Here is a 22257-nt window from a genome sequence, read left to right on the forward strand (position 1 = left end):
CTTATCTCAATCCTCACCCAGGTCCACATCATCCAGAATAAAGCAATTCCTTCTTCCCATCCCATGCTCCTCGTCAGCCACTAATAGCAACAGCAGAGGGAAATTTTCCATTCAGTACATGAAGTTTTTTCTATGCTCAAGTGGTTTTGTAAAGGCAAAGGCTTAGCCTTAGGGTGTACAATGTTCACAGAGTGAAAAGCAGTTATATCACCCATTGTGTCGACCAGGGTGACAAGATAAAGAACTGAGTGTCTACACGCTTCTTTTTGTTATAGTTCTTATTTTAATACAACATATTTTCTTCCAACCTACCCTTTTTAGTTATCTGCCCAGTTAGCTGCTGTGCACATCGCTGTACCTGTTGTGAAGGAATGTGTCCTAGGGTACTTGTGTGTAAGTCATCATTCTGGTGACAGTTTTAAATAGAGCGGAAACAGCAGCCTATCAAACTGTTCTGGTTCTGTTCTAGGAAGGAACCTGCATTAGCTTTTTATTTTTTATAGGCTTCCTTTTGTTGTATTTAGATCCTGGATCTTCACTTTCTGAAAAGGTGTCCAACTCTTTCTCGAAGCCATCTAATGTAACTGCAAGTAAACAATACAAGATAGAAACATATAAGGCACAAAAGAGTAAAATATATCAAAGTAGACCTCTGTGTCACCTTTAAAAGGAAGACTTCTTAATACATGTAATATGGGCCGATCCTGTATAGAAAAATTTTGGAGGGAGGTTGTACAGTGGTCAAGTGAACATCTTTCTCTACCAGAGGTCCTGTTCCCTGAAACTTGCATACTGGTTTGTCTGCTTCTCTTTTTAGGGTCTCCCCCCCCTTCCAGATGGATATTACCAGATATATACCAGGGGATATTAAAATGGGCATGCTGCAATCTTTTGTGAGTGCAATAGTATAAACCTTTGATCTTCCATAGAAAAGTTGACATGTTTCTCTGTATGTATTTTTATATTTAGGTTATGCTCCAATTACAGGAATGTGCCACTCTGTACGAAGCTGCACACTTAATCACGTAGATGGATTTTCTTCAGCTTTTGTAATAGCTCATGAGACTGGTCACGTGTAAGTAATAAGATGCTGGTGTGTTTTCATTACATGTGGTTGGCGTGTGTACAAAGCTTAACAAACAAGGGAAAGTTGTGCTCACCACTAATTTTTAAAACCATTAGGCGGGGTAGCAACAAAATACATATAGACAAATACAAGAGCAAGATATGGGATGACTTTGAGGTAGTTGGCCAGCTTAAATATATTGCAATACAGTATAAGGGTAAGGCATTTTTTAGTAAAAATGTCTCAATGTCTTAAATATATTTATAGTGGGTTGAGTGCAGAGGACTCTTGTATTTGTGTACAAAGCATGCAATAAAAACACTTCTTTAATGTTGTTAGGACTCCTATGCTTATCCTTGTCTATCAAGCTTAGATATGCACAGGGCTCTGCTCTTGCGTATTCTAATAATTTGTTTTGTCTGTTTTCAAGACTTAAATATATATTTTTGCATTTTCAAAATTTGAATTTCTTTCCCCCCCCCCCCAAAATTTCTGTGTTTCCCTAAAGCAGCTGTGAAGGGAAAGTTAAGAAATATGCTTTCTGTAGCGAAAACAAGCAAGTGGGCTTCTTTCTTCCTTTCTACTTAAAATGACAAAGCTAAACTCAGCTTAATTGTTTCTTCTGCTTTCTGAAAATCACCTAAAATCTTACAATTATCATTTAATCTCCCAAATGTACTAGGTACTTAATGGGTTAAAGGAGAACAAATATGCCCCTTTAGTAGGCAATCCTTTTCATGATTAATATTGACTTCCTTATGGCAGCATCTTTAGAAAATGCATTAAAACGTAAACTAATCATTTCTTAATTCAATGATCACTATGTCCGATGGCCAGCGGAAAATGACAGATATTATGATTAATTGGCTTTAAAAAAAGAAAAAAATATTACTTATGTCACTTGGGATTGGGAGGACTCACAAAGCTGTGATATAAAGGGGAAAATATGCTCAGTTTTGTTACATGATCACATTCTCTCCCACCATTATTATACAAGCACAGCCGTAGAGTCCAGCTCAAATAACTTAAAATTTAACAGTACAGATATGGGACCTGTTTTACCGAATGGATCTCCACAAAATAATTCTACTTAAAATTAATTTAAATATTAAATAAACCCAGTATGATCGTTTTGCATCTAATAAGGATTTATGATATCTTAGTTGGGATCAACTACAAGGCACTGTTTACTTATAACAAAGAAAAAGGAAATCATTTTAAAAAGTTTTATTTATTTGATTATAATGGGGTCTATGGCAGTTGGCTTATCCTTAATTCAAAGGTTTTTGGATAACATGTTTCCGGATAATGGATCCCATATCCGTCCTTAGTCTGCATGGATCTAGAAACAGCTTAAAGTAGGTAACACTGATTTATAGATATAAATGCACCCTATGAAGCTTTTCTTTATACTGCTTTGATTTTAGAAATGTTCATTCTTTTGTATATGCATATTGTAGGTTAGGTATGGAACATGATGGCCAAGGAAATCATTGTGGAGATGAGGTACTACAGGGAAGCATAATGGCCCCACTGGTACAAGCAGCATTTCATCGCTTTCATTGGTCTCGGTGTAGCCAGCAAGAGCTCAGGCGTTACTTAAAGTGAGTATCTTTGGTTAATTCATCAAGATTTACAATGCAGGGTACTCACAAATGTCAGTGAGGTTAACTTACCAACACTGGGCAAATTTGTACCTGTGGCAGGACCACATGGCAACCAGACAAAAATAGCTTTTTTTCAACAAGTTGCAAGTAGAACAATTAAAGAAAACATTTAATTGGTTGCCAGGGGTATTGCCTAGGAGCCAGTATGCCCAGTGCTGATAAGTGAAGCCCAATATGTGGTGAGAGAAGGCATTGACCCATCCTATACACATCAAATGCAAGGATAAACATCAGTACCTGACTGAATTGAAAATTCAAATTGAAATATGACAAGACTCTTTAAAGGGGACCTCTCAAAATAAACTTTATTTACACTTTATAATTTATTTGAATCTTGTTTCCTTCTGTCTGGGAACTCATAATTATAGCAAGCAGGCAGGCGCCATTTTGTGGACACTGTTATTAATTCAAGCCTTGCATCATCTCAACATCTTGTTTATGTACCAGAATGGGGGACCTGATGTCCATCCCCATGCACTGGCTACACAATGAAATGGTGAAGAGAGAGGGGGAATGTGGGGAGTGCAGTGATATTATATAGTGAATAAAGTACCCCCTCTTGTAAAATATAAGGATATTATAAGTTACAGAGGAGTTTCATGACTATATAAAAACACAAGGCTGAAGGCCGAGTGTTTTTATACAGGTCATGGAACTCCGAGGTAACTTCTAATATCCTCATATTTTGCAACTGGGGGTACTTTATTTATTATAATACACAAATTTTAATGAGTCATGTGACTGAAATGACATCAGAACTCACCGTTTATAACTGATGACATCAGAACTCACCGTTTATAAGGATATAATTTACAAGATATTGATGGCTTTTGTGTATTATATAGTAATACTAAACAACAGTATTGCAGCATTTAAGATCCGTAAAAGAATAACTTTTTTTTTCATTTACACAGTACATACGATTGTCTCAGAAATGATCCTTTTGATCACAATTGGCCTTCTCTACCTCAACTACCAGGGATTCATTACTCTATGAATGATCAGTGCAGATTTGATTTTGGTTTGGACTATATGATGTGTACAGCGGTAAGTATTCAACCTATTCTATTTACAGTTTCTTAATGTTCTCTGTAAGGATGCAGGTTGAAATCCCATGTATAATATAAATATATATAATATAGTGGCTTGATGTTGTTTTTTATGCCACTGTTTGTATTTTCCCAGTTATACGGTTAATAGAGAAATGATTGCATCACTTATTTATAATGTAATGTTATTAAAGGGCTTGTTCACCTAAAAAATCATTTTTATCATGATGGTTTGTGGGTTTTGAATTGTTACATTTTTTTGTTCTTGAAAGTCAGAATGGACTGAGAATAAAACAGGGCAATTACAGAAAGATGCACAATGAAAATGTAGCCACATAGAAAATGAGCTACGGGGTCAGTGATGCCCCTCACCCATATAATATTTTACATTATCAACGTCGTGTTGGGTTTGGCACTCGTCAGTGACGTCACCGAACCTGACTCGGTGTAAACAACTCAGGTGAACATGTGCCTGGATCTGCACACATTTGGGGGCACATACAAAACTTTCTTGGCTTCTATCTTCTTCCAGTCCAGATGCACCCTGACCCAGCGCAAATAAAAATAAATATTAAATCTTTTGGAAGAATTTAAAAAAGCTAGAAGGGCCCTGACCACACTGGAACCTTAGGCTATCGCCTAGGAAAGCCTGTGCATTAATCTACCCCTGCCAAGGACAGAGCACTATGGTACTCCACCAACAACTTGGTTATTTTTGTATGTAAACCTGTTATTTATTGTATATAGCCACTTATAGAACAGTGCTACAGAATATGTTAGAGTTTTATAAATAATTGTCAATTAAATAGAAAATGTCGTATTTACCACTAGTCTTTGTAATCTAACCTTCAGCTAGTTCTCTCACCAAGTACAAATATGTTCCAAGCAAAAATTCCCAATATTCCTTTATCGGTAACTTTTTTTTTTTTTACTTGAAAGAGGTTGTTACATCAGGAAGCAATGCATAAAATGTTACCCCTGTATAGGTTACTGTGTAAGAACTAAAACCATTGTATTGTACACAACTAATCTGTTAGTATACATATGTGCCATAGCACTATTTCAACTTGAATGGTTACCCTCATGTCTGCACAGCATTATACAGGTATGGGACCTGTTATCCAGAATGCTCGGGACCTGGGGTTTTCCGGATAACGGATCTTTCCGTAATGTGGGTCTTCATGCCTTAAGTCTACTAGAAATCAATTTAAACATTAAATAAACCCAATAGGCTGGTTTTGCTTCAATAAGGAATAATTATATCTTAGTTGGGATCAAGTACAAGCTACTGTTTTATTATTACAGAGAAAAGGGAAATCATTTTTAAAAATTTTGATTATTGATAAAATGAAGTCTATGGGAGACAGCCATTCCGTAATTCGGAGCTTTCTGGATATCGGATTTCCGGATAAGGGATCCTATACCTGTACTGCTGTATTGTTTCCCAAGCAAACACACAGTTTTAAACAAGGCAGGGTAAAGGCACATTATAATAAATGCACACAAAACCCTTTCATTTTTTATTTATGGGTAAGGATAAAACATTTAACTGCATGCTTAATGGGCAAGTAAAACCTCTGCACACAAAGCAGTGATCATCTCTTATTTATTTTCTATTATTATTATTATTCTTCATCATTCTCATCAACCCTAATCCAGGTTATTTTTCAATTTAAGTTAATTACAGCATGCAAACATATTAGAGTCAATTTATTTAGGAGCCATGAAACCTCTTTTTTCCAGCTGCATCCTAATTAGAAAGTCTTGCCCTTGAGATCAACATCTGAACTTGATATCTCACTGTTTGGTGCTTTCTGAATAGATTTTATTGACAATGATGCATTACATAAACAGAATGTACGTTATAGATAATCTCACTGTGCTCAACCCAATGCCTTCCTACAATGTGTTACCAGTACAACTGTAAAGGTAGCAGGTTTTCATCTGAAACTTTTTATTATTGTCGTTTGCTGAACTGTGTGTCATCAAAAGAGATGGTAAAACAAGACTGGTTGATTTTGCTTCCTGTTAAAACGTTTTCTGAAATTTTCCAACAAATACTTTACAATCATGTGAAATAGTTACTTCACTTTTTATATCTTCTCATAGGAGTAAATATGTTTGCAACCTATCATGTTTTACAGTTACCAACACTCGACCCCTGCGAGGAGCTTCGGTGTAGTCATTCTGATAACCCTTACTCCTGTAAAACAAAAAAAGGCCCTCCTCTGAATGGAACAATCTGTTCTCATGGAAAGGTATGACCAACAAAAAATAAATAAATAAATTAAGCAGTTTAAATGCAATTAAATTACATGCATAATCTTCTATAATTTTTTAACTTTGTGGCCACTCTTCCTTGCATAAAACTATGTTGTCAAAACTCCATCTTCATGCTTGAGTTATATATCATTTCCAAATGGTTTGGGAGTAAACGATTAATTAACTTCACTGGTTGTACATCTACAACAATACTTGAACCTGCTGAACGTGTGGTGGATTATCTTCTTGGATGAAAGTCCAACACTCTTCTTTGTTGAAAGGAGGAATATTGTATATTGTACACTACTACTTCCAGTGCGAATCCATTATTTATTATATATGTAGACTTAAACCAAGTACATCTTTATGGGTAAAGCTTTTTTTTCAATATAAGGAAACAAATATAATTTGGGAAATTTGTTAGGTTCCATTTCATATTAATGAAAGAAAGATGCTCTGCTTCTGCTTAAAGGGATACTGTCATGGGAAAAAAAAATTAAAATGATTCAGTTAATAGTGCTGCTCCAGCAGAATTCTGCACTGAAATCCATTTCTCAAAAGAGCAAACAGATTTTTTTATATTCAATTATGAAATTTGACATGGGGCTAGACATTTTGTCAATTTCCCAGCTGCCCCTGGTCATGTGACTTGTGCCTACACTTTAGGAGAGAAATGCTTTCTGGCAGGCTGCTGTTTTTCCTTCTCAATGTAACTGAATGTGTCTCAGTGGGACATGGGTTTTTACTATTGAGTGTTGTTCTTAGATCTACCAGGCAGCTGTTATCTTGTGTTAGGGAGCTGTTATCTGGTTACCTTCCCATTGTTTGGGAACTTTGGGGGGGGGGAGAAGGGAGGGGGGGTGATATCACTCCAACTTGCAGTACAGCAGTAAAGAGTGATTGAAGTTTATCAGAGCACAAGTCACATGACTTGGGGCAGCTGGGAAATTGACAATATGTCTAGCCCCATGTCAGATTTCAAAATTGAATATAAAAAAATCTGTTTGCTCTTTTAAGAAATGGATTTCAGTGCAGAATTCTGCTGGAGCAGCACTATTAACTGATTCATTTTGAAAAAAATGTTTTTTCCCATGACAGTATCCCTTTAAGATAGATAGAGCTGCTAGTTTCAAACATGGAGAGAATTTATTCCTCAAGAATTTAATGGAGCAGTGGAATAGGCAGCACATCAAAACAAAATAAGTTTTTAATTATATCACATAGGCATGTCATGTCTCAGGCAGCAGAGACTCAGAATTTTAATGGGTTCCATTAACTTGTAAACTTCACTTTAGCTAGGGCTGAGGAACAAATAACAATGCATGCAGTCTTTCAGTGTTCCAACAGTTACTTGTTGTGTCAGGATACAGCTGGTTTCGGTCGTACAGCCTTCATCAAGTGTAAATAACGTGTAGAAAGTACACTCCTTTAATAATACAGTGCGGTGACCTTTAATGGGTGAAGTAATGCAATATATACAATTACATAACAGTCCTAATTTAAAGGGGAACTATCTCAAAAATGAATATAAGCATCATCATATTCAAATGCGAAACATTTTTTGGGTACTTCGGCCATCAAATAGTCCAACTTCGATTCAAAGTTGAAAAAAAACGTTGAAATTCGAAGGTTGAATTTTTTTGAAGTACTGTCTCTTTAAAACTTCAACCATTCGCCACGTAAAAGCTGCCGAAGTGCTGTTTTAGCCTATGGGGGAGCTCCTAGAACCTGTATGGAGGCAATTGGGGGACTTTGGGAGATTGAAGGTCAGAGTTGAATCGAACCACTTCGACCCAAAAAAACTTCGACCACCATTCGATTGGTCTTTTTGAATTTGAAGTTCGAAGTTTTTTTTACTTCGAACTTCGACCTTTGATAAATCTGCCCCTTAGAGCTAATATATCTTTTGGAGGGCTCCCTTTCAAAGCAGTTGTATTAGCGCTATTACTTTTTTTATAGAATTGGTTATTCTGAAAGAGTGAGCTCAAATACATCTTCTGGGTAAAAGGGGCATCCCCATAGGCTCTCTTAGACCTAGCTGTCAATCAAAATCTGACTTCAATTCCTGCGTGAAGAATGAAGACGGACAGATGCTAAGGGAGGGTTAGTGAAGAGTAACCTGATAAATTATTAGATTAATTAATTTTAGATAATTTCAGTATGATGAAGTTTATACTAAACTAAACCGTAGTTCCCCTTTTAGGCCGTAAAGGACCAATGTTTAAATAGTGTCCATAATAAGCAGAAAATACAAAATTAATTGGACACTAGGGGGGTCATTTACTAAACTCCGAATGCAAAAATCCCCAAACATTTGTGATTTATGTTACAAAATCGGACTTTTAAAAAATCACATCGGAATTTATTAAACCCTGAGGATGGAAAAGTCTGACCCAGAAAATCCGGCATCTCAGACCTGTCGAGCTTGCATATAAGTCAATGGGAGAAGTCCCAATGATTTGTTTATGTGTGCTGGGTTTCTTGCAATACCCTGAAAAAAAAAAGCGTAAGAAATAAGATTTTTCGGGTGAAAAATCTGAAAAAATCGTGAAATTCGATTTTTTTTCCCCACAAACCACATTTTAGGGAAAATGTAATAATAAATAAGCGTAAAAAACCTGAGCGGATTTGATTGGAGTTTGTAACAGAAAATATTGAGATTAAATCGGAAATTGGATAAATAACCCCCCAAATAAATCACTGAGGTATATGTCCTTGATACTCCTCAAGCAGTGATGTCAACCTAGATCTCACCCATTAGAGTAGATCTCACCCATCAGCATAAGTCTATCCTCATTGCAGAGAGTCAGTTTCTTATCTTTTTGGTGCCACATGGCTCTCTCTGAAAAATGGCTTTATGTTCCACCCTTTACTACAGGCCAGTGTTATGTAGAACACTTGTTGATAGCATCATGTTGTGGTGCTGCTTTTCATTAGTGGGGATAAGGCATCTTGTTACAATTAAAGAAATAATGCAAGGTGCAGCATACAGGACAATCCTGCAAGAAGCTAAGTTCAGTAGCAAATCAATGCAAAAGATTTACCGTATGATAAACATTTCCGTCTCTAATGAGATCTTTTTCAAGTCAAAGCAATCACGGGCGCTCCTCAGTTTTATAGATCCACAAAATATGACAGCTAGGCGATTGGTAGTCATGGTAACATGGCCCTTGCCATCCCATAAGTCATGTTCATGGTAACCAAGCTTCAATACCTCAATAATAAGCCTGAATGGAATCTTTTAAAACCTAGTGAAGGTACATGTCTTGTAACTGAAATCCTTGGAGATCAGACACGATAGCGGCTCCCATTTTCTAGGATGTAATTGTCTTGTTTTTCTTTTTCTTTTTTCTTTTTATTTGTCAATTGTGTGTTTTATACCATCTTAATCTCCTGTATGTTCTTGGGTACAGAGACAAAACTTTGTTATATGAATGCAATGTCTGAATAGTTTAATACAGGTATGGGATCCATTATCTGGAAACCCGTTACGCAGAAAGCTGCAAATTACAGAAAGGCCTTCTCCCATACACTCGTTTTTATCAAAATAATCCAAATTTTTTAAAATTATTTATTTTTTCTCTGTAATAATTAGGGATGTACTGAATCCAGGATTCGGTTCGGGATTCAGCCAGGATTCGGCCTTTTTCAGCAGGATTCGGATTTGGCCGATTCCTTCTGCCTGGCCGAACCGAATCAGAATCCTAATTTGCATATGCAAATTAGGAGGGAAATTGTGTGACTTTTAGTCACAAAACAAGGAAGTAAAGAATGTTTTCCCCTTCCCACCCCTAATTTGCATATGCAAATTAGGATTCGGTCCAGTATTCGGCCAAATCTTTCACAAAGGATTTGGGGGTCCCGCCGAATCCAAAATAGTGCATTTGGTGCATCCCTAGTAATAATAAAACTGCCCCTTGTACTTGATCACAGCTGAGATATAATTAATCCTTATTGGAAGCAAAACCAGCCTTTTGCATACAATGCAATTTTTGCAGTGCACAATTAAGTACTCCTTCCATGAATTTTAGGCACAGGTACCCAAAAGTTTGCCTAGAACCGCACAACACAGATCAAAGCTAGCCTGGTTTATTGCATGATTTTCTGGTAGACTTAGGGGCAGATTTATCAAAGGTCGAATTTCGAATTTATGTGAATTATTTTCTACTCTAACAAATTTGAACATACCGTATATACTCGAGTATAAGCCGACCCGAGTATAAGCCGAGGTACCTAATTTTACCAAAAAAACCTGGGAAAACTTATTGACTCGTGTATAAGCCTAATCACACACACACACACACACATACCGTACTATACACACAAACTCCCCACACATATACTATATACACACACACACTCACCACACAATAATGACAAGGCACAGAGGAGGCAGAAAGCAGTGGATGTAGTACCTTTGCCCTGAGCTTGCCATCAATTAATCCAAAATAAACAAATCAAGGTTTTTATGAAACACTGCTAATATACACCATGCAAATTATTGTAACTGCAACACAAATATATTGGATCCAGAAGGGCCAAGCAATATTTTTGTACATAAACGGATTTCTTTTAACACTAGCCTCTGAATCTCATTTCTTTTATTTATTCTATTTTCACAGAACTGGCCGAAGCTTTTTCTTAAAGAGACAGTACTTTGACTATCGAATGGTCGAATAGTTGAACGATTTTTAGTTCGAATCATTCGATTCGAAGTCGTAGTCGAAGGTCGAAGTAGCCCATTCTAGGTCGAAGTAGCCAAAAAAACACTTCGAAATTCAAAGTTTTTTTACTTCGAATCCTTCACTCGAAGTTGATGAATTGGCCCCATCATGTCTCTCTACATACAGAATTTGTGCAAAAATCAGTTATTTTGTTAGATTTTTTTGTCTTGGAATCAGTAATTTGAGTGAGCTCTAATACATCTGCTAGGAAAGGGAGCCTCCATAAGATATATTGGATCTAACTGTCAATGAATATCTGACACCCAGCTGCTGAATGAAGACAGAATGAAGAGAAACAGATGCTGAGAAAGGAATAGTGAAGGTAGACTTGATTATTTCAGAAACAATGCAGAATGTTTAATTGATTATATTTAGAAAACGTCTTACTTCAGTATGAGGAAGCTTATATAAAAAAAAAACATTTTCGCAATAGTTCCGATTTAAGAAAAATCTGAGACTATTAAAATCTTCAAATGGGACAACAGACCAGCCATTGATTTGTAAATGAATTTAACATGTTTTAAGTGGCGAATATTCTAATTAGAATTGTTTCAACGGTCAAGGTGTGATATATCTAACATTCAAATTTACATTCGAGTTGGTGCTTTTAATTCGAATTTGTGAGTTTTGACACAAAAAAATTTTGAAAATTCAAATTTACCAATCGAACCTTAATAAATCTGCCCTTTAAGGTATGAAGATCCAAATTATGGAAAGATCCATTAGCCAGAAAACCCCAGGTCCTGAGCATTCTGGATAACCGGTCCCATACTTGTATTACAAAATGACATCACCAAGAAACAACAGAATAGAAAATGTAGAGAGAGAGCTTTGGAGAAAGAAAGAGGGGAAGAAATAAATGAAATGATCATTTCCAAACAGACAGAAAATAATTAATTTTAGGGTACATTTGAGCCCAATATAATTTATATGCTAAAGAGATTAGTACATTTATTAAAAACATGTATATATATCTATTATACATATATGCTGTACATATGCATATTGTAGTTTCTACCCGTCTGTGAGTAGTAGTTGGCAGCTCAGTGCAAGAGTTTTATGCACTTTGAGATTTATACAGGTTTACCATTATACAATTAGATTACAATTTATACAGATTCATCTTAAATGAATCCCTGCATTGAGCATTGGTGTCTACAGTTGTTCGTATCTCTTATATTTGTATCTGTTTTATATATTTCTATCTATTTTAACCATGTACAGTACCTATTTATTATTAGTTTAGTCAAACTGTTGCTAAGGTTAATCAGTTAAAGCCTGTACAGGGAAATGATGTGTGATGATGCAATTCGAATAATAATACACTGATTTAACAGCATTATTATAGTAACCCTAATACTGGATTTATTCTGTTTTTACACTTTTGTTTTGTATGCTGTGTGCCTGTATAGTTTAGTAATCTGTAATATACCCAATATGGGCACCAATAATGAATGTCTTTCCTACCCAGGATATCCAGCTCTTATCATTTTCCCTATTTATGCGCTCTTTGCCCCAAAATGTGCTCACTGCTTACCTCCTCCACACTAGTATATTTGCACTTTATCTGTTAAAGGAGTGTTCACCTTTGAGTTAACTTTTAAAATGATGTAGAGAATGATATTCTAAGACAATGTGCAATTGGTTTTTATTTTTTATTATTTGTGTTTTTTGGGTTTCTTAGCTTTTTATTCAGCAGCTCTCCAGTTTGCACTTTTCAGCAGTCTTGTTGCTAAGGCATTGATTTGAATGATAGACTGGAATATGAATAGGAGAGGGGCTGAATAGAAAGACAAGTAATAACATTTATCAATAACAATACATTTGTAGCCTTACAGAACATCTGTTTTTAAGATGGGGTCAGTAACCCGGCATTTGAAAATAGACACGATTTAGAAGAAGGTGGCAAATAATTCAAAAACTATAAAAAACAAATAATGAAGACCAAATGAAAAGTTGCTTAGAATAGGTCATTTTATAACATACTTAATGTTAACTTAAAGGTGAACACCCCTTTAAGTTCCCCCACGTAATACTGTGTGGTTACTAATAAATAAGGATGCGCCAAATCCACTATTTGGGATTCGGCCAAATCCTTCATGAAAGATTCAGCCGAATACTGAACCAAATCCAAACCCTAATTTGTATATGTCAATTAGGGACAGGAAGGAAAATGTGGAAAAAAAATTTTTTACTTGTTCTGTGATTTCCCTTCTTGCTCCTTATTTAGATATGTAAATTAGGATTAGATTCGGCCAGGCAAAGGATTCCTAGGCAAAGGCAAAGGAATCCTGCTGAAAAAGGCTGAATCCTGACCAAATCCAAAACCTTATCCTGGATTTGGAGAATCCCTCCAAATAATCAATAAATTTATGCTAATTATACACATCTGTACCTATAATACAACAAATTTACAATACAATATATTACAATATTAGCTGCATACAGAGCATTGCTTTCCCCATCTGGGAGTATTTTACAGTGACCAGTTTAAATCCCTTATACAGAAAGCCCTTAGTTTGTGTTGGCAGCAGGGCCTAAGGCAAAAACAGCCTTATTTCACATCAACAAATATTGTCACCACTTAACCGTGAACTGTCTGTAACAGGCATTTCATTGTATAATATAGACAGCAAAGGATATGTCATTTTCAGCTATATCTGAATTAATACAGTAAGTAATCATACAACCATACATTGGATATTTTGAATAAATATTTAAAAAATGTACCTGTTGTGTACATACAAAACATCCACTTATGTGCATTGTCTTTCCAGTCAAGTACTGCATGTATTATATAGGAGTATGAAAATGTATTTATGAGTCAAAGCTAACGGAAGAATATGTTTTTGTTTAAAGCACTGCTTCAAAGGACATTGCATCTTGCTCACTCCAGATCTCCTCCGGCAAGATGGAAACTGGGGGCAGTGGAGCAAATTTGGCTCTTGCTCTCGTAGCTGTGGCACAGGAGTAAAATACAGAACCCGGAGTTGTGACAATCCACAGTAAGAAATCTTTTGACCATTTGTTTTTAGCCTGGTTTGGTGATTGGTTTGCTCCTGCATCTCTTTCTTCTGTTTTTTACATTTATCGAGTATTCTATTGCACCACAATATCAGTTTTTCTAATTTATTCATTAGAAATGCAAGTTCATCCCCAAAATAATACTTGTAGAACCCCAACTATTTATGCAGCTTCCTTTCATAGTTCATTGTATGAATTGACTCCTTAAAATGTTTGTCTTAAGGTGGCCATACACGAGCCGATAAAAGCTGCCAACAGACCGTGTCGGCAGCTTATTGGCCCGTGTATGGGGCCCCCCGACGGGCTTCACCAATCGAGATCTGGCCGAAAGTCGGCCAGATCTCGATCGGATGGGACGAAAAATCCCGTCGGATCGCGGCCGCATCTATTCATTGATGCAGTCCCGCGATCCGACCGCCCATTGCTATTCGTTAGGATCCGATCATTGGGCCCTAGGGCCCACGATCGGATCAGTCCGATATTGCCCACCTCAAGTTGGGCATATCGGGGAGAGATCCGCTCATTTGGCGACATCGCCAAACGAGCGGATCTCTCAGTGTATGGCCACCTTTACAAGTAATTTGGCAAACTCCTGTGCCCTGAATGAAACCACTCAGGCTGGGGCCTTGTACTTTTATATATTCACAGCTCTGAGAATTCTGATATCCTTATATAGTTGTTAATGAGGTTCCAGGACCAAAAACAATATATATAATATAAGTTTGTGTTGGGCAGACAAGCAGCAGACTTGTCTGCAAACTGATCAATCTGATCCATTTTGCTATAGAGTCCTGGTTATTGTCAATGTTTACCTAGTTATAAAAGATGCCCCTTTTATAATGTGTATATAAAAGGGGCATCCCTGATTTGCAGACCTGAAAGGGTATATGGCTGTTCTAAAATTTGGATGGTTTTTAAGGGAAGGTACAGTATGTCATTTTTATCTGCACGACTGGGGAACATTTAATCTGACAAAGCTTGATTTAAAGTAATATCAGAGTTTGGCAGCTTACTGTTGTTTTTAGATATGTGCCATGTGGTTAATTCATTCTATGGTATTTCATTTCAGTCCAGCTAATGGTGGTCGTTCCTGTAGTGGCCCCATCTACGATTTTCAGCTGTGCAACACAGAAGATTGCAAAACAGCTTTTGACGACTTCCGGGAAGAGCAATGTAAACAGTGGGATCCGTACTTTGAACATGAAGATTCTAAACATACCTGGCTTCCATTCGAGCATCCTGATGGTAAACTAACTTACTATGGAAAAAAGCAGATTTTGTTCTGGAAATCGCAGTTAACTAAGTCTGTAAAACAAGAGACTTCCAGGATTCCTTTTGTGTCGATTTATAATACATTAAGGGGCACATTTACTAAGGGTCGAATATCGAGGGTTAATTAACCCTCGATATTCGACCCTCGAAGTAAAATCCTTCGAATATCGAACGATCTAAGGAAACGATTAATTCATTGGAATCGAACGATTCGAAGGATTTTAATCCATCGATCGAAGGATTTTCCTTCGATCAGAAAAAGCTTAGCAAACTTATGGGGAAGGTCCCCATACGCTAACATTGTAGCTCGGTAGGTTTAAAATGGCGAAGTAGGTAGTCGAAGTTTTTTTTAAAGAGACAGTACTTTGACTTCGAATAGTCGAACGATTTTTATTTCGAATCGTAGTTGAAGGTCGAAGTAGCCTATTCGATGGTCAAAGTACCCAAAAAAAACATTGAAATTCGAAGTTTTTTTATTCTAATCCTTCACTCGAGCTTAGTAAATGTGCCCCTAAGTGACCAAATTTGAAAAATACTTAAAAAACATTGGAGTATCCTACAAACAAACTTAGAATACCCAGTTTCCAAAATCCACCAGTTATGTCCTTTAAAAAAGCACGGACCATTGGATCTATGCTGATGAAAGCGGATGTTGGTTTAGAAATAAAGAGTAAACAATCGGTGCTACGCCCAGCGAAAAAGGGAACTTTCCCGTGTTGCATGTGCAACTGTTGCAATAATGTCCAAAAAGGTGAAGTGATATACCATCCAAGAAATGGGGTCCCTATTCCTATCTCTGGCCAGTTTTCATGTACAACTAAGTTTGTAGTCTATGTAATTAAATGCCCATGTGGCTTGGTATATGTCAGACAGACATCACGTATGACCAGAGATAGGATTAGGGAACATAAATCAGCCATTAGCCACAACCAGTGGCACGGCACTTTGCAGAATGGACATGCTGTACATCAGCTAAAATTTCAGATAGTAGAGGCAGTCCAAAGGATGAGAAGGGGTGGTGACCGTTCAAAACAATTACTTTATAGAGAAGCCTGGTGGATTTGGAAACTGGATAGTCTGTCACCAAATGGATTGAACATGGAATATGACTTGGTTCCTGTTTTTAGATAATTTATTGATTTTTGATGCCCAATCACCACGTCAGTTTTGGAAAATATTGTCTGGTTTTCCTAATTTGAAAAACCTGGCATGCAGTTTTGACCTGAGAAGCCCAGGCTGTCCAGGTCAGGCAGGTGGCAACCCTAGTCAGACACACTTCAGTGAATTAAACCTGTTTTCTGTCTTCGGGTTGATGTTCTTATTGGAGGAAAAAATCTGGCACCGTATCAAACTATACATTTGAAATTCCACACTGGAAACAAAAAAATAAAAGTTATATGCACATTATCTGTTGTCTTAGAATACCACTGCCACCTTCTATCAAGGTTGGGGTTGCTTTTTCTGTAGAAAAGCATTTGGTAGGAGATATGATTACTCTTTACAAGTTTATTGAAGGACATTATAGACACAGCAACGAATCATTTTTTTACATCAAAAAGAACAAAAAAAACAGATGGACTTTTGTCCTGACAAACATAACTTGAGCTTTTTGTAAAGTAAACATAATTTAAAGCAACTTTGCAATATACATTAATTTAAAAATATGCAGACTTTTCCTGATTTTAAATGGTTTGGAACAGCTCCCTGAGCTTAGTCCCCTGCTCTCCTGCTGATCTGTCTGACTACTTTGCTGAGCTGGCTGACTACTCTTACTTTGTATCAACAGCCATCTGTCCTCAGCCTGCATCCTCCAAACCCCACAATTCCCTGCACAAGTGATTTCAATAAGGAACAGCACATCATAGTGCAATGCATTGTGGGTAATGTAGTTCCTGCATGCCGTCTGTAAGCTGTGGAGTAGTTGTTACAATTTGTAACATCAGTGTTTAGTCCCTCCTTCCCTGCCAGGATTTCAAATGATGCAAAAAGAAAACTGTTAACCAGCTGGATTGCAGCATAGAAAATGTAATTTATTCATACTTTTTGAAGAAATAGAAAACTGTGATGGATATATATATATATATATATATATATATATATATATATATATATATATAGCACCTATGGGAACAGTATGAAAACTCTGTTCTTACCTGCTTAAAAGGATGACATAGGATCATGCATGCTGTGAGTGCCTGACTGGCATACTGATATAGAAGATCAACTTCTGACTTCTGTTGCCTTGAGGGAAATGCGAGAAATGAATTAATAATGACTATCCCCATAAAAATACATATTAATATGAATGTATATTCCTTTATTATTTATTCCCACTTAATCCAGCATCCCAACCATGTTTTACCAAAAAACTGTGCTCCTCAAAACTTGCATTAGGGGCTTAACCCATTGATTTAGCTAGTAGCCATAAGCAAGTCAAGCACACATCTGATCTCAGAACAGTGGGCCCCTTACAAAGATCTTATTTTGAGTCTCTGGTACAGGTATAGGATCTGTTATCCAGAAACCTGTTATCTAGAAATCTACAAATTACAGGAAGTCCATCGCCCATAGACTTCATTTTATACAAAAAAATCCAATTTTTAAAAATGATTTCCTTTTTCTTATTGGAGACAAAACCAGCCTAATGGGTTTATTTATTGTTTACATGATATTCTAGTAGACTTAAGGTATGCTGATCCAAATTACAGAAAGATCCGTTATCTGTTACCCCGGGTCCTCAAGCATTCCTCAAGCATTCCGGATAAAAGGTCCAATACCTGTACATATTTAAATATTTAGGGAAAGTTATGAATAACTTAAAATAATAAATCCATTATGCAGAAAACTCCGAATTATGGAAAGGTCATCTCCCATAGACTCCATTTTATCCAAATAATCCACATTTTTAGAAATTATTTCCTTTTTCTCTGTAATAACAGCACATTATTGGAAGCAAAACCAGCCTATTGGGTTTATTCAATACATGATTTTCTAGTAGACTTAAGGTATGAAGATCCAAATTAAAGAAAGATATGTTATCCAGAAACCCCAGGTCCCAAGCATTCTGGATAACAGGTCCTATACCTGTACCTATGAACTGGAACAAACCTAATGTAATTCCATTATTTAAAAAGAGATTATAATGCCCACCTGGCAATTATAGGCCAAAAGTTATTTGAAAGTTTTTTAATGTTTTTGGTATTATTATTATTGGTATTATTATCTTTACATATTTATAAAGAGCTAACATTCAGCAGCAATGTACATTAAGTGGGTATATACATTAAACATACAGATTTAAGTACAAAGCAGCCAATAACCTGTCCAAGAAAAAAAGAGGGCCCTGCCCAAAGAGCTTGCAGTAGGGTTTCTATTTTGTTTTTGTTCACTTTTATTTAATTTGTTTTTAAGTACTTGATGCTGTAAGCAACATACCTGTGGTTGCAGAGGGCACAAAACGGTGCAGGCTAATTAAGTTTATCTGGGTGGCTAAGTAGCAGATGAGATATAATGCTTATAAATAATAAATGGAAGGTTACGCACCTGGAAATTAAAAAATGTGCAATCCATGTATGGATTAATGGGACTAAAGCAAATCCTTGATAGAGAAGGGCCTGGGGGCATTTGTGAAAAAGAAAATTTGCTGTAGCAAGCAATGCCAGTCAGCAGCCAGAAGGCACAGCAAGTTTTGAGCTGTATTAAAAGAGATATAGATTTATAGGAGTAGAGGGCCATTGTTCTTCTTTACTAAACACTGGTATGTAGAATATGCAGTGCAGCTATGTTTTCCATGGGATATTGATCTATAAAGGCATTTAGAATTCAAATGACATCAGTCCAATATATTTAATTGCTGTTCTCATGGGTTATATGAATTAGCATGCATAATATGTCGTAAGCCCTACACAAGAAGCACATTTCTGCCATGGCTTTTAAGTAGAGCTATAACTCTGATACAGGTTTACTATCTGGGGTCACACTCCAAGGTTAGTTGCTGGTGCTAAAACCAAATAAAAAATTGTCTCTCTAGCTTTCATTTACTAAAAAAGTAGTGTATTGTGCTATCAACATGTGCGGCCCTTTTGGGTAGTCAGGGTTCACATCTGAGGCTCCTGAGCTCTTGCATGTTGCCTGTAACTCCTTATAGCTCTGAAAAAATACTGCCATCTTGCGTTCATATATAATGATACACTTAAACAATGCAGCACCATAGAAAACATAATTTTTGATGGTTGTTACAAAGCATTTTTAAGAAATACAACAGCTACCTAAACTACAATCCTCTTTTTTTTAGGGATGCACTGAATCCAGGATTCGATTCGGGATTAGGGCAAGATAGCAAGTACCTGGCGGAACAGAATCAAAAAAAGCATGTGACTTTTAAGGGGGTTATTTATTAAAATCCGACTTTATCTAATTGTTTTAATAAAAAAAAGCTTGACGAAACTCCCATCCACGATTTTGCCTTCTTTACCATTAAAAATAACCATATAAAAATCGAGTGAAAACCTGAATCATATGATTTTTTTCAGACTTTTCTCCCGAATTGCGGAAAACCCAGAATTTTTCGGATTATCAGGCTAAACCCAAAGCAAGTCACGATATCTTCAAATTGGGATAAGGACATCTGCTATTGACTAATACAGGTTTCAGATGGTGTTTTTTGGTATTTAGGGATTTTTGCAGCATCAGGGTATAAATTCGAGTTTTTGCCCCAAAAAGCCAGACCAGAAAAAAACGAGTTTTAATAAAGAACCCCCTTAATCAAACAAACAAGGAAGTTAAACATTTGTTAACCACAGAGTTCTCTTTGACCTTTCCTTGCCCTGATTTGAATATGCAATTATTGTTCAGGATTCGGTCAAATCTTTCAAGATTTGGCTGAATGCCAGAATTGTGGATTCGGGGCATCATTAGCTGAAACACAGTGCTCAAGCCCTCAAAACGATTCATTTTGAATGAAAATATTATTTGTAACCTCTATAACATGCCCATATTTGTAATAAATATATGAACTGTGCTGTTTTCCAGAAAAAGAAAGATGCCATCTTTACTGCCAATCAAAAGAAAACGGTGATGTTGTATATATGAAGAGATTAACGCACGACGGAACACGCTGCTCATACAAAGATTCTTATAACATTTGCGCTCGTGGTGAATGTCTGGTAAGTGGTTCAGTTGGTTTAAATCAAGGATCAATTTTTATAATCCTAAGCCTGCTGTTTTGTGGCATTGATATAGCACATCACATCTGGACAAGATATAAGGTGCTTTGTTGTGATTTATTGGCTCACAATTTCCTATTGTCTATTACATTTTTACGTATTTACCCCTCTCTATTGTTTTTGCATTTGATATGGCTTTTTGTCACTCATCATCACTGCCCATAACTATAGAGATGCCAGTCACGGGACACTTCCCTTCACACAGATTCAGTTTGGGGCTGACAGCTGGAAAAGTGCTGATCTTGCTATTACACGTCACTAACAGTTCTTGGTGCTTATAAGGAGCAAATTGCATGTCTCCATCTGCAGTTCCTTTATAATAATTGTCTGATTTTATGGGGCAAATTCCGAGGCGAATGTTCGGCTCAGAAGGCTCCACCACACTTCGTCAGATGTTAATTTTCAGCGATTATGCGTATTTATCAAAATGCAAAGTTTCATCTGGGCAGATGAACTCTGGCAAAGTTTTGTCAGCGCACAGACATTTCTAAGCAAATTTTCCTAACATTACTTTCTTCTTAGCGAAACTTAGTTAACATACTTATGCTTACGTCAATTTAAATATGGCAGTAACATATAGGTTATATATATATATATATATATATCTATATATATATATATATATATATATATATATATATATATATATATATATATATATGTCTATATATATATATATATATGTCTATGTCTATATTAGTGCGTGCTGGTAAAATTGCTGGAAATGGCCACTTACTATTAAAAATGCCCAAGGAAGCAAAATAAAGACAGAATAGATCCTGCATTGTACTAGACATTAGTTCACCCTAAAACAAATGTGGCATGAGCTTTAAAAGGTTAAAAAAAATGAACACGTCAGTATTTTTTTTTATACAGAATATGATGTCACTGACATAATATTGTGGAGGATGTAGCTTCATCTTATCAATTCACCAGGTATAACCTGGAGAACCAAACTCTGGCTAGTGCTGAGCTTTTTCACTAGCAAATTGTCTTTTTTGCTCTTAAAGGGATACTGTCATGGGAAAATACATAATTACAAAAATATATATACAGGTATGGGATCCTTTCTCCAGAAACCCATTATCTAGAAAGCTTCAAATTACAGAAAGCCCATCTCCCATAGACTTTATTTTACCCAAATAATCAAAATGTTTTAAAATTATTTCCTTTTTTTCTGTAATAATAAAACAGTAGCTTGTACTTGATCCAAACTAAGATATAATTAATCCTTATTGTAAGCAAAACCAACCTATTGGGTTTATTTAATGCTTACATGATTTTCTAGTAGGCTTAAGATATGAAGATCCAAAATACGTAAAGATCTGTTAATCGGGTAAACCAGATTATGGTGCATTCTGGATAACAGGTTTCATACCTGTATTCACATAAATAGGACATGCAAAAGAACCTCCATTTTACACGTTTCAGGGGAGCAGAAAAAAAATGGTGTAAATTCTAAAAAATGTAAAAACAGGTAGATTATGCATTATATACAGTATATTGGTGGATCACAAAAAAATTATGTAAAATGCAAGAAGACGGCAGGGAATCAGGGGATGTAAAATTGAGGTTTTACTATATTTGATGCTGATGCACCATAGGCAGATTTATTGCTATTACATAAATAATTCAAGGCATCTTTTATCAATAAGATTTATCTAGCAGCACATTTTTTTGATTTCAGATGAAAATAATTTCTAAGGCTGTATATTTACTTTATCTAGTCATGTGACCAATAACTAGGATAACGATCTTAGCTTTCTTTTATACCTCTTATACTTGTGGCTTGGCCCTCACTTACAGGTTTTAGATTCACAAGTATCCCGCAGCTCCCACAAGTGCTGGCCAGGGTGCCAAAATCAGAACAGATGGGGAAACTGGATGGAGAAAGCAGAGTTGTAATTTAACATTCAAGGTCAGCATAAGGTCAGACAGCGTAGGAACATGAAAATTCTGAATGTCAAT

General features: G+C 36.3%; 1 protein-coding gene across 1 annotated transcript in view; it reads left to right on the forward strand.

Annotated features, from left to right (window-relative positions):
* adamts2.L (ADAM metallopeptidase with thrombospondin type 1 motif 2 L homeolog) overlaps positions 1-22257 on the forward strand; it is a 112232-nt gene that overhangs the window by 56821 nt on the left and 33154 nt on the right. The window contains exons 7-13 of the mRNA XM_041586144.1: positions 970-1075; positions 2527-2670; positions 3648-3780; positions 5927-6040; positions 13628-13773; positions 14862-15037; positions 20096-20229. Coding sequence (XP_041442078.1) covers positions 970-1075; positions 2527-2670; positions 3648-3780; positions 5927-6040; positions 13628-13773; positions 14862-15037; positions 20096-20229 — 953 coding nt within the window. The remainder of the gene's footprint in view (positions 1-969; positions 1076-2526; positions 2671-3647; positions 3781-5926; positions 6041-13627; positions 13774-14861; positions 15038-20095; positions 20230-22257) is intronic.

Source organism: Xenopus laevis, chromosome 3L, assembly GCF_017654675.1.
Source record: "Xenopus laevis strain J_2021 chromosome 3L, Xenopus_laevis_v10.1, whole genome shotgun sequence".
Lineage (NCBI taxonomy): Eukaryota > Metazoa > Chordata > Amphibia > Anura > Pipidae > Xenopus > Xenopus laevis.